The sequence below is a fragment of the Anopheles ziemanni genome, chromosome 2 (genome assembly GCF_943734765.1).
Source record: "Anopheles ziemanni chromosome 2, idAnoZiCoDA_A2_x.2, whole genome shotgun sequence".
Lineage (NCBI taxonomy): Eukaryota > Metazoa > Arthropoda > Insecta > Diptera > Culicidae > Anopheles > Anopheles ziemanni.
In genome coordinates this window covers 62,685,536-62,699,112 of record NC_080705.1, presented here as the reverse complement: position 1 = coordinate 62,699,112, position 13,577 = coordinate 62,685,536, and the positions used below count along the sequence as shown (strand labels likewise).

The following is a 13,577-nucleotide window of genomic DNA, read 5'->3' as shown; positions in this document are numbered from 1 at the left end:
GAAATGGGTGTGGAGACAACCAATGGGACATCCGTGGATCGACGACCTCCGATAGGATTTGTTTTTCTTTATTATTGTGGTTTTCACCCCCCGTCCAACAGCTTGTTTTCCCGGTTTCAAGTTATTTTTTAACCGTCCCGTGTGTTTTTGTTTTTGGTTTTGGTTGCCGTTATTTATTTTTGGGTCATCAGTCTGTTTCAAACCGTTTTTACTCGATTTTCTACGACATGTTGCATTGGTTGCATAGCGAAACTCGCGTTTGTGTATTTTATGTTTTATAAATGTTTGAAACAGTCTTAGATCCGCGTAATGCCCCTCTGCATCGTTTTAATAAGTTAATGTGAGGCAATATGCCCCACTAAAGTGGATTCCTTTTCTTTCTTGCAATCTATTCAAGAAAAATAATCCAAATTTGCACAGATCGATTCGCTAGCCTCCCCCACTAAAAAACGACATTAAAACCTCACATTGTTATTAAAATGATGATTTTTAAGAGCACTTTTTACCACGAATAATTTAATATTGTGGGGCAAAATGGTTAATTGATATTTGTTGGGTATTTACAATTGCAACACAAGGTCCATACTATGTCAAGGCATCTAGTTAATGGATGTGCTTCCAACTCCGAATAAAAATTGTATGTTTTGGAATGAGTTTTACGTCACATAGATGTATTTCAATATGAAACATCGATAATGAACCATGTGTGCTTTGTGGATGTAGAATATCTACATCTTTGAGTTAATTTAGTTGGAACAACATCATATTGAATAGGTTTGGTTTGGAGTATTTTCCTTGTCATTTAGATGTTCCTTGTCTTGATGAAGATGTTTTCATTGTTTGTCAAAATGTAAGAATAATCAATCAAATTATTTTCGACATTCGTTAAGCAACGTAGTGAGGTACTGGATCAATATACGCTCGATTGCAAGATTTTATTTTAATTTTTAACCTTTTATAGCTTAAACTTAATCGTAGGGTAATTTTAAATGATTTCGGGCATAATTTTCTTTATTTCATTTGCTCTTTTCACCTTGGGGCATTTTCCCACATTTTCCCCTACATCGTATTTCTTTGGCGAGGTGATGATTTTGGGTTTTGTTTTACGATAATGTTGCTATCGGAGGTTCAGAGAATGCTTCTATGAATGTAGAATATTCATTACAACCGAGCGTGATTTAATTATACATTTTCAAGAATTCTATTAATAGCTAGCTTTCGCATAGCAAACCAATCATTAAAATTCGATAAGAATTCGTTGTTCTTATTCAATGAAATCAAAAATAAGATTCATCGGAGTTTAAATGTTTTTAAGAGAATGTCTTACAAAACTGATTTGAGCCAAACCAGCTATAAACAAATAGCCTGAGTCATCAAGTGTGTTACGGTGACACTTTTCGTTTTCGGTAACGTTTTTTTCCGCACTGCACGTGTCCACTTTTCCCTTTATCTTCTGTCAGCACTTTTACGGCTGTCATCCCCGGTACGTCGACACCTAGCGGCTGGTGGTCGTCGAGCCTCGGAGAAGCGCATGCAGTTGGGGCGGTTCTTCGATTTTCCGCCTCTTCCACACCTCCCCTCACTCCTCCCGGTGTCGTATATCGGCCGGGTAATTAAGGGGCGAAAACTTTAACCGTACCCCGGAGCGCCATCGTCTTGAAACGGAAAACTGCCCACAAACGGATGCCACACTTTTCTGTTTGCTGTTGTTTGCCGAACCTAAGAAGGTGCTAAGCTGGGGATTTTATTTTACGCCCCAAGGTGTGTGTTGGTTTGGTGCGGCCAAACGGATCGGCAAAACGCCGGCAAAAGAACGAGAAAATAAGTTTATCGGAATTGGAAATCCGGATCCGAGTTTTTTTTTTTTCAACTAACCTAGCTAAATGAGCAGAGTGCAATCGGCGGCCCCATTGGATATGCTGACCAACAGTGCAAGTAATCTGTTTTAATTCCCGGCTAAAGTACAACCTTCCTTCACCGTACCTTCCTAGAGATGTTTTTCCGTATGCTGCAATTTTCTTGCAGCTCCTGTACGTGTTCCAATTGTTTCGTCCTTTTTGTTGCGTGCTTTGAAAAACAACCGTAGCTGTTCTTTTTTCGTATCAAAACCAATACTTACCAGATGTACCGCTTTTCCGCGTTGAATGGAAATTTCTAACGTGCTCGAGATGTGCGGATAAAATACCATTTGGAGCAATTAAATTCCTGCATTTCCCTTGACGAGTGCGAGAATTGTAAAGGACCTGTCTGCCCACCGTTGGGGTACGCGTCGTCCGATTTCCCGTCGGAGAAATACCGTCCCCTGCTCAGTCGAGCGTGCTATTGTGGTAGAAAATTACGCTACGGGTTGAACGGGAAAGGACGCTTCGCCCATGGCCAACCACCGGACGGCGCAAACAGAAAGAAAAACTCGCTTCCCATCAAACCCCCCAGCCAAAGTTTTTCGACATTCGTTTCCAATGTGTACTTATCTTCGACGTACGCCACACGTCCGTACGGGGTTTTCCCCGAGGTTGATCCAAGATTTAGCAATTTATTCTCTGGTTCGATTTTCTCTCAACGTTCTTCTCGAACGTTCAAGCCCTTCGGGGATCGTACGAAAGGGTCGTCCCTTTTGTGGCTTTCGCTCTGCCAACGCACACAGCCCGAACCGGGGATGAGGAAGGAATTTTCTTTGCGAAAATCGGATTCCAAACCCTCGCAACGGACGTGCGACCGGCCGATGCGGCCCGAACGGGGGGCGGGAAAAGTGCAAGTTAAGCTCCGTTTTGTAAGGATTTATGCTGTGTTTTATTCGTTTGATTGATTTATTCGTTGGTTTTTCACAATAAACCCGGGCAAGTATTGGCAAGCAATTCCGGTAAGCATTTTCCTCGAAAAGGGCTCTTTGGTTACATCTGAAAGTGGTGTAAACGAGCGACTTCGATGATCGGTTCCCTTTGAACTGTTGTCTTTATGCTTTTAACGTTAGTTGTTGTATACTAGAATATTACGTTTTATTTTGGCATCATTGCATAAATGTATTTTACAAACTCTCACAATCAGCTTGTATTGCAAAGCAAAAATGAAAAAGTCAGGCATGATCAAATTCAGCCAATTTTAAAATTAGCTTTATCCAATTCAAGCAAACAACCATCATTGCCTTCAAACCTTGCGGTTACCTGTGAGAAAGTGTTGAAGCCATGCGTATAACAAACTAATCACTTTACACCAGCTTCGAATTTCTGCCCACCGGCGATAGGGCAGGGCTTCCACCGGGGACGCGTTTCGATTGCAAACGGAATGCAATAGTAATCATCACCCTGTCGAAACCGACGACGGAGTAAATAAATGTTGCATGGGCAGCGCAAATATGATACATTTTGGCCTCTGTGCACCCGCTTATTTGCTCCCGTACGAAGGAAAGTTGCGGTGCGCGCCCAACGTGTGCGCCACCTCAATCGGGGTTGGGGTTTTTCCGTACTGCAGAAACCGGTGCTTCGTAAACGTCGCCACGTTGCAGCTAACGCTCGGTGGCGCGGCAGGAAAATCGACACACCGTCAGCTTTCAATTACGATGGGAAAATATTTGTGGTCGTATAATGAATATCGATAACAAACCCCCAATGCCGCCAACCCATCGCAGAATAGCCCGCATTCGCATGGTTGTGGGCGGGAAAGAAAGGAGCACGATGACATCGATGGTGGAAAATCTATTTCCCCCATGCTGCAATCCAACGGTGACCTACTGAATGGATTGGCTGGGTGAAAAGTCGTTGCTTAGAAGCGCATTCGATTTGACCGTTGTTTGTTCGTCGGTACGGTCGTGCACCATTCGTTGTTTATATCTAGATTTTCCACGAACTTCGGATCACTCGTTATCCCCCATGGATTTTGGAATGGGGAACTATAATTATACGTGAGCTTAGTGACATATTATGGTAGAAATATGATACTTTCGGTGATGTAATTTTGTGATTTGATTAGCTTAAAAGATAGATCCGAAACTAACACTTTGAAAGAGTAATGTTTTTGGATTTCTACAGCTTTTATTTTTCACTATATATTTATTTTTGGTGCCACAACATGTTAGAGCTCATCTCAGATAGCTATCAAGTATGATAGCCATGGTAGACAAAGTTGGTAAAGCTGGTAAATCAACATTGTTGCTTGTTCAATTCATCAGGTTCATTTGACAGGTGTCAAGTGACCGCGTTATTAGTATTTTCCGTCATATAAAACAAACCAATAAATATGTTAACAAACCCGTGTGAGATAAATAATACTCTAAGTTTTTTGAAAATAATAAAAAAAATTTGTTCTTTCTATCGTTTTTTAATGTGTACTTTAATAGATGTCAAACCTATCGTAGCTAAATCAACTGAAGCAAACTGTTCTCGACAATATCGTCTTGAATCGCTGCCTTAAATTTGATTACCAAAATTCGGGTGCTCTCGACGCTTCCAACATGAAACAGGCTCGGGCCATAACTTATGGTGAAAATTATCGATCGTTTTTCTTCTACATTTCGTTGCAGAGCGTGTCCTGGAAACATCGTACCATGGTTTGATCAAGGAAAACGAAACGTTCGTCGAGATAACGCCGCTGATCAAAGTCGACGAATCTAAAATCTGTGGATTCCACATAATCAAAAAGAACAAGGAGATACCATTTCAGGTAGGTTTTGGATTGATTTTCTTTATATATGTTGTTTTGAGTTTTGATGTGTGTCCTTTTGCCCTCTTTCCCTTTTGAATTTGGTGATCTAAACCGATGCGTAAATGCTTAAGGATTCAATTTAAGCACAATGTTTCTTATCGATGAAATTTAGATTTTCTTTTGGGATGCTTTTTGAACCTTAGTATCCGATATCTTTGCATAAGATTTCCTTTATGATATTTGATTATCTGCTCTTTTCATCATCGGAAAACACCAATTGTGTACAATCATTGGACCATGAATTAAATATCCGAGTTACTTTGAACCAGTGAAGCATCGAAAAAGCAGAAGCTGTGCTCCTGATTGGTGAATTGTCGAACCCCTCCCCTTTCCTTCCTCTTCCTTTCCAAAAGCACTCGTATCGTGTATCCTTGTCAGTTGCAATTCTATCGTTTTGGTCGTCGATAACGAAGTGATTCACTTCACTTCAGTCCAGTGAGCATTCAAGCGATACTTTGTGGGGCAAACTGTGCAAAACTAACACGGGCCGTTTCTTCCCTACACGCTGCGAATGGTCGTCGTACGTGGTTTTGCGAAACTTTTCGTTTCGGTCTGGTCCACTGTGTCCGGTGTAGTGGCTCTGGTTGCTTCTGCAGTCCAGTCGGCGAAAGAAGAGTGTCGAGTAACTTAAGCCAATACGGCCATATATCAACTCGCTTGTCCTCGTTCCCAACGCGAGCACAATCGGTTTCCTTTTGCCAACGCAAAGGCTAGCAGATACAGAAAGGAAATTACTTTTGTTTTTTTGGTTTTTCAATTTTTTTCTTTCCATCGATTTTTATTTCTGTCATCTGAGAAGTCACGTTATGACATTTTTTTAAAGCTTTGAAAGAGAAGATTCTCTTTTATGTTCTCTTCTGTATTGTATTTGTTTCGTTTATGAACCGTCAAATTGAACATCGTTACAATTTTAAGGGAAGTCAAAATAATCTAGCAAAGCAGCCTTCGGTCCTTCTCTTATGTCCTCATCATTGCATTTACTTGTTTCTACTTGGACCTTGATAAGCTTTCAACAAATACTTGAGCTTGAAGCATGGTCCAAAATTACACTGGAAAGACGTAAACCAAATTGTTTGAATCGCTTTCTCGCAGCGTGTACTGAGCAGTCTACCATTAACATGATTGCTCAGCTTTAACGAACCTCTCACAGCCACACGAACAAGGGACGAAGTTTTCGTATCGGTATATTCGAAATTCTAAGCATGGTATTCCATTCCAGGAAACGGGACCTAGTAATTAACGTAAATGAATATTCCTTGATGTTCGTAATTAGAGGGACGGACAGCTTTGTTCCGTCGTTTGTTTTTTCTAACCGTGTACAGTGTGTTGCTGTGTTACAGATTTTTCTTTCCCAAAGCTTTACCTTACATCATGATGAACTGTTTTCAAATTATGTTTACGCTTTACCAGGAGTATGCAAAACGTGTAGCTTTATGAGTATATTGCACCCTTGGCCGGTGAAACACGTGCTGCTGTACATCACCTTGGTGGAAATCGTAGTGCCGATGTTGCTACAGGAAACCATGCAGCCCACGAAACGGTGACAGAAATTTTCCCGAGGCTCTATGGCGGAAAAGCCCAACGTAGCCGTACGGTTGCTTTATCGTTTTAACATGAGCGTGTTGCTCTTGGACACATAGAGTTAGGTGGAATTTCCGGAACGCTCCCGTAAAGGATCCGCGCGATTAGAGTAAAGCTTTTCATGTTCCCAATGGAAATAGTCGGATCTTTTTCTGGTAGGAGTTGTTTTTTTTTTCTTTTTTGGGTTGCCCGGCTTATTCGACATAGTTTAAATTGGTTTTTAATTTAACTTGAAATAAGGATTAACAACTTGGAGTTTCGTGTTGCTGGACCTTTTTCGTTCTTTTTTTTCTACTTTTATTTGAGCTTATTTTCAATTCATTACTTATAGATTATTTGGTACGTGAAGTTAATTCAAATTAATCAAATAGAACAAGGAAAACAATACACTTTCAGGGGGATGCTCCAAAAATTCCATAATTTAAACTTAATTTGATTTTTTTCAGAACCGTATCCTTTAAAATAAAGGAAAATATTTAAAATTCTGCCATACTTTGGGTTTTCAAACAATATACTACAATACAATACTATACTATACATTAATAACAATATACTTTTAGTAAAACTAAAGTAAATAGATCGACCATAACCACCAAACACGTCCTAGAAAGACTTCATTTTTCATGACACACAGAACCTAAACGCACAAGATAAATAAAAATCGACTTTGACCCACTTTGAATGCTCTCGTCATCGGGGTCGTACATCCCAGTACACCTCCTTTCCAGTACCTTTGCCTCGTCACCGAGTTACGCTGTGAGAAGCCGACCCTTGTCGCCGATGTTTGCTTAGGATATGAAAAATGGGCACCGGGTGCCGGTTGGTCGCGCGGTTGCCGAATAATTTATGGCACCACGGGCCAGCAGCCCCCCGAACGGGCTGCTGGAAATTCGTTCGTTCGGCCGGGCGGAAAATGTCCACCTCCAAGAAAAGCGACGCGGCGGGGGGGTGGCAAGCAAGACGGATGACACGAAAATGTGGAAACCGATTATGAGCACCGCATCGTTATCCTGTGGCGATGGTTGCAAATGGCGTTCGCCGCCCCGTTGGAGGTGGGCAGTCCGCAGATTATTGCTGCATGTGCTGCCGCTTCCGTAGCAACACTTTTCCTTCGACGACAATCGCCAAACCTGGTGTGCTGTCGGCTGCTTTCGCAAGCGGAAGCTGCCGACCGGTTGCGTTGCTACCGTGTTAGTTAATTTAACGAGCAAAAGGGGAATCTACATCCGGAACCACACTGGCACTACTGTACTGTGCGCGGTCTGTTTCTCTTTCAACAATTTTCCACAAGCTCCAGCTTTGCATGCCGCGGTATCGATTTGAAAACGCCCGTTAGTAGCAGGCCAGAAGTAGAATTATTATTGCATTTAATGAACAATTAACGAAGCGATCCGTAGTGTGGACTTGCATCGAAAGCAGCTTTTCCAGCAGTGGTTATTGGCCGGAGCTTGCTTTTTATGGCAAGACAAGCGCCCCGGTTCATAAGAACCGCATTAGTTCAACCACTAAGCGAGCTGAGAAAATAGTTCCTTTGAGCTTAGTTTTGCGTTCCAAAAGCATGATGTGCTGATAACTAATACAAAGCAAAGAAAAATATCTTCTGAACATAGATCCCGAACACTGCAAAAGTAAAAGCGTTCAACAATGAGCTGTGTCCACTATATTGGTTTTTGTTTACCACATCAATTAGGTAAAAACCAGAGTGTGGTTCATTTCAAGTGTTTTATGTTTTTTATGAAGAAAATGAAACCATGTCCGGTCTTCAGCTCATGGAGTTTGAATATTCCAATGCTTGTATTTTGCGTTTCCCAAAAACAGGTTTGAATTTCAACTAAAAAGTAGCGAGCGTATAGAACAAAATCATGCATCTGGCTTTCTGTTTTATGTTCGTCGGCTCATGAGGCAAAACTGTTTTATGAAAGCTTGAATAATGCAAGCGACAATTAATTAATTATACATTCGTTGGCTTTTTAATGCTGAAGAGCGCCCTGCTGGTGGGTAAAATGAGAGCACCATCCGCTGGAAAATTGGTGTGCTGCATGTGTGCCTTGTCACTCAGCGGTATAATATTCTTCTTCACTCTGAACCCCGTTGAAATAACGCCCGAGGGGGAAGGTCATAAATAGCAACTTTGTATTTTGTTTTCTTACCGGTAGCGATGCTCCTAAAGCCATGTGACATGCGATCACTTTTTAAAATTTGTATTCGGAAATGCTTAGCGTTGTTAGCAATTAATTTTCAACCCATCATTTGATTTTCAACTTGGAATTGATCGATAACGACACGAACATTCATCCGAGTGATGGTTTCTTGATTAATTTAATTATCTAGCTGTTCGACGCTGTTTGTCAAATTTCCTTTGGATTTTGATACCACATTTTTAGTATTAATTTCATAGCCCTTTTTTATTTTAATTATTTTTGAAAACAAGGAATGCAAAAAATTCAACATTTATTTTTAAATTGCATTTCAGTAAGATGTTTTTTCATATGAACAAAATTAATCTTTTGCATGTGAACAAAAATTCTTCCAATAAAAGATACTCAATTTGCTAACAGTCTAGCCCCGACCCCACAGCGTAGATTAGTGTCACGTCCTTTCCAGTGGTGTCCCATTAACTCCCGAAAATCAATCCGACAGTTTCCATTAAATTTTCCACCGCTCGATACGCCATCCCGTGACAAACTTCGTCTCGACTTCTTGGAAACTATTTCCATTTAATTGCTTTTCAACTTATTGGATCCCATTTAGAGCACATATATTTAAGTGCCGGTACAGGTGGGACAAATGATTCAAGACGCCCAAATCCCCACCCCGCCCACCACCCCTTCTGTATGCTTCCTCGTTTTCTTCGTACATTTTTCTTCTTATGGCATTGCTACTAGCACGGAAAATCCCTACGAAATACCGAAAGACTTTTCCGAAACCGGCAGTCTTACAACGGTCCCAAAATCACCCCAACCGGCTGTGTCGGGTTAGGTGGGCAGGGATTGGGTTTGACGTTTGCGTTCGCCCTCTATTTTGACAGTGATGCAACCAGCATAATGTGTGTGTGTGCGTTTGGTGCCCGTAATCGACCGTCGAGCGAAATGGAAAAGGGTACGACTTACAGCATCTCTCCCTTTTTTCGGAACCACGTCGCCCAGTTTCCCAGGCTGTGTGTATGTGTGTGCTGCAAAAGAGAAAGAATATCAATTTATTTTTAATCGCCTCCGAATCATCTTGCACCGCGCCACCTGTCGTGACGTGAATTCAAATAACTAATGGATTTGTTTCCATCGGGGGCGATGGGAGAGAAATCCGGGATGATTTGGAAACAAAAATATCCCCCCCACAGTCCTCCTGATTCTCTCGCTTTTGAGCATCATACCTACCGCCCCATAACCAATATAAAAACAACAACTGCATCAGAACGTGTAACAACGCAGATAGCGAACGCACGGGTGGCAGAGAGACATTCGTTGGGATGCGAACGCCGGGAACGTTGGGTCGTCGTTGGATTCCATCAGGCTCGGATGTAATATGCTTCTCTCGGGGCCATGTCTGGTGCCAACCGGTGCCGACGCGACACATGCCAGCGAGATTTGGTTGACATTTTCTGCTCCATTTCGGGAAGAATGTCGGAGTTTTGGGTGGGCGGGGGATGATTGTTTCATTTTTGTTTTTGGTTTTTCTTTTCGGTTTCTCAAACCACACGGAAATGCTAATGCAATCATCGAACCACAGCTTGCGTTGGATGGAAGGGAATGGGACGTGGAAATGCATGACCATTAAAAGAGAATCCCTTCTGTCAAATTGAATAACACTTGAATCATGTGATTTGCATATTATATTTTCAAATCTTTTCAGTTTTCGTTTGAATTGAACGTTTAATCCTCATAGCTTTCAACGTGCCTTCTGAACTTCTTCTGGAAAATGTGGGTTACCTTATGGTTCTAGTGACACACAGTTAAACTATCGGTGTGCGAAAACTCAAATAAAAAATGTTGATCTTTTCAAAATCAATCAAAAATTATGATCAATAACCTTGATCGTGTATGTATAAGAGTTATGTATAAGAGCAGATCGCTTATATGATGATAGGATATGAAAAGAGCAAATCAGATCATAAAAAACTATTTCATCTTTCTTTACATTCACCTCAGTTATAATTTTGTCTAATCCTAAATTCAAGTCAGACCCGCTTGCATATTTATGTCGATATGTTTTTAAAAGCTTTTTAATCAACAGACTTTCCTCTACAAATTCACTCCAATTTATGTATTTTAAGATAGAAGCATTCAAAACTAATTTTCTTTTGTAAGATTTCCCATTTTGTTAAATCAAAAATAAAAATAGGCCGACGTTTTATCTTTGTTTCTAATCGAATCGCACATAAATTATAGAAATGTCTTTCCATTACGCTACTTTGCTTGTCTGATTGACCATTTGGCTGTTGGCTCCTGCTGATTCCGGTGCCAAAAATTGGCCATTTAAGCAAATCGTTCCTCGACGTTACCGGAACAGACCAGCAAACCGTCGTGGCGAAAAAGAAGGTGTCTCTCTCGCTCGTTTCCAACCGGATGCACACTTTATTCAAGTACCAATTTATCATGAGAAATAATTTTGCCGAAAAAAAGGTCCATCCACGCAACCGCTCGTTCATTATGCTTCTTCCACTTGACGTCGATACGCGCATTCCGTGCAAACAAGCGAAGTTCAATACAAGCGAGCGGCTTTTGAGCATGTAAAATCATAAATAACACGATGCAAACAACACAATGGGAAATATCTCCAATTAACAGATGGATGAATCCGTTTTTACTTTTCGTTTTTGTTCGTCGTAATATTTGCATGTACGGCATCTGAGAAAACAAAAAATGAATTTATGATCCGCCGAATGCAATGATGCGTATGGTGTTTGTGTCTTTCGCAGCAATTATTGTTGTTTCATCGATTTGTTTTCCCACCCGTCCGACCGATAAACACGGTCGAAATATCCACGATGCATCATTTTTACCATTATTCAATGCGTCGTGTATTTAAGCCTATTGTGTTGTAAATTAACGTGTTTGTATGTCCCTTACGGCCATTGCAATGTTAAGCTGCATTTTCTTTTACTGTTTTTGCTCATCGTTATGCAAGTGTTCTGTGAAGTTTCACTGTTGAATTCCCTATTACTGTTGCTGTCTACAAAATGCTTCGTTTTCCAACGGATTTGTTCTATCCTCCAGCAATTTGGACACACATTGCCAACGTTTTGCGGAGTGAAATTGTTCTTTCCTTTACAGCATGATCTTCACAATAAAGTACTTTATCGGTCCATTCCATTCATTCTTCTCCTTTCTTTTTTATTCCGTTTCAGATTGAACTAGTCAACGAGCTTGGTATCTTGAAAGCAAAAAAGACACTGAATTGCGAGAAGCGGAAAAACTACAAGTTTGATATAACTGCTGTTTTCTGCGATGGATCGCATTCGAAGAGGTAAGATTTCTTGTCGTTAAATAATAAAATAGAATCGTCGAGAGCATTCTTCTGTTTTTAGCCAGGTTTGACAGGAAGAAGCTGAACATTTTGTTAGCATTTCACATTCACTTTCAGTAAAAACTTTTTTACAAAATTGTAGAATCAATGAAAGTTGCTCGTAGAATGCAAAATCAATGCGAATTTTCTTACCAAGAAGATAGAAAAAAACGTATAACTAGGAAGTTAATGTGAGTTGTACTGTGTTTGAATACTGAGTACTTAGTTGCAATGAAATGGAAGTGCGATGGATTTGCTACTTCAGCAACAACTCTCCGAGTTCCACATGGCTTCGTACAATCAATAGAAACTGTGGAAAGCTCTGATGTAATGAGAAGCGTCCTTCATTTGAACAAATTACATACTTTACGCACTGCGCACTCGCTGCAATCAATTTAATGAGAAATAGGCAACAGAAGTTGTTGCTCGAAAAGATCAGCATATTTTGCGTTTCGATTTGTCTAAGCTTCTGCGTCCGGCCATTTCCTCCCGACCGCCGGCGCCTTCCGACTGCAAATCACTCGAGCTTATTAGGCTCAGATGAAAAAGTTTATCTGACAGGCAAACGATGGTGTTGCTCCATTGCCTCCATTGCTTCTCATCGCTCATACGCCATCCTACTCCGCCCCGCTCTTCCATGCGTGCCCATCACTCACCTCTAATTTTCAAAGTTTTTTACCCTCCCACACTCACCACACAACGCTCATTCCAATACCGCCACCATACTTATCCTGCGCCTCCTCTCAATCAAGCGGGAGGAAAAGAAAGATGGCGATCCTCATTACCAGTGTGGTTTTCTTATCTTTATTTATGGTGCGCTCACTGTGTTTCATTCTTCCCTCTTTTTTCCCTTTCCAGCGCGAGCGTTCACATTTCCGTGATTGACATTAATGAATATTCGCCAACATTCCTTCAGCCTTCGTACGTCACCGAGGTAAGTTTTCTGTCCCCTATCGGGCGCCATCTTCTCGATTGCTCGTCGTCGTTTAGAAGCTCTAGCTCATCATATGTGACCGTATACGACCCGGCTAAATATGTTTCAAAATTAATAGTGACAGACTGAGGCTTAGAGCGAACCGTAATTACAAGAGAACTTTTATTATTTTGAACTCCCCCCGCAAAATTCTGACATCGACCGGAGCATACCAAAAACGACACTAGCACTTTAACCGACAACGAGCAATGTTTATTCAAGCCAGATAGTTACATCTACCGCTACTCGCATGTTCGCACGCTTGCGGGCGCGTCGTGCAATTGGATTAGACCGTCGAAGTGGCTGAAAGTTTCTTAATATTCATCATCCATCTTCCGCTACGTGAATGAGCTCCGTTCCACCCACCAGGCGCCTCCATGCTTCGGTGGAAGTAGATTAGTTTTTGCTCCATTTTTCTTCCCCCTGCGTGGATAAAAACAGAATTCACCGAAATACGCTTCTCGCACTGTTGGATAAATGTCTGCAAAGCAGGCAAAAGTTGTGCCGTAGTGATCGAGACGACTGCCTGGCTGGGAGGACGAAGTAAAAATGTGGCTCCGTCAATGGAGTCGCCCGACGTTTTTCGTTTGCCTTAGCTTAGACGGTGAAGCCGCTGCTTCCACCGGGAGAGTCGGTAACGCAATTTTCGATAATGTCGTTCGGCACACCGAGCACACTACAGTTCAGTGACCGGAAAGGGCTCCGGAATGTCCTTCGGGTTGGCCGTTCTTCTATTTCACATCATCTATTTTCTTCTATGTCACTTCATCTTGAGCATGACTGGCGACCGGTGGCACTTCACCACGACGCGTCGTTCACCCGG

The 13,577-nt window shown here is 41.5% G+C and overlaps 1 protein-coding gene across 1 annotated transcript in view; it reads left to right on the top strand.

Annotated features, from left to right (window-relative positions):
- The window catches only part of LOC131282207 (calsyntenin-1), an 85,231-nt gene that overhangs the window by 51,405 nt on the left and 20,249 nt on the right, over positions 1-13,577 (top strand). Inside the window, exons 2-4 of the mRNA XM_058311618.1 lie at positions 4,517-4,656; positions 11,624-11,742; positions 12,640-12,715. Of these exons, the coding sequence (XP_058167601.1) occupies positions 4,517-4,656; positions 11,624-11,742; positions 12,640-12,715 (335 nt within the window). The remainder of the gene's footprint in view (positions 1-4,516; positions 4,657-11,623; positions 11,743-12,639; positions 12,716-13,577) is intronic.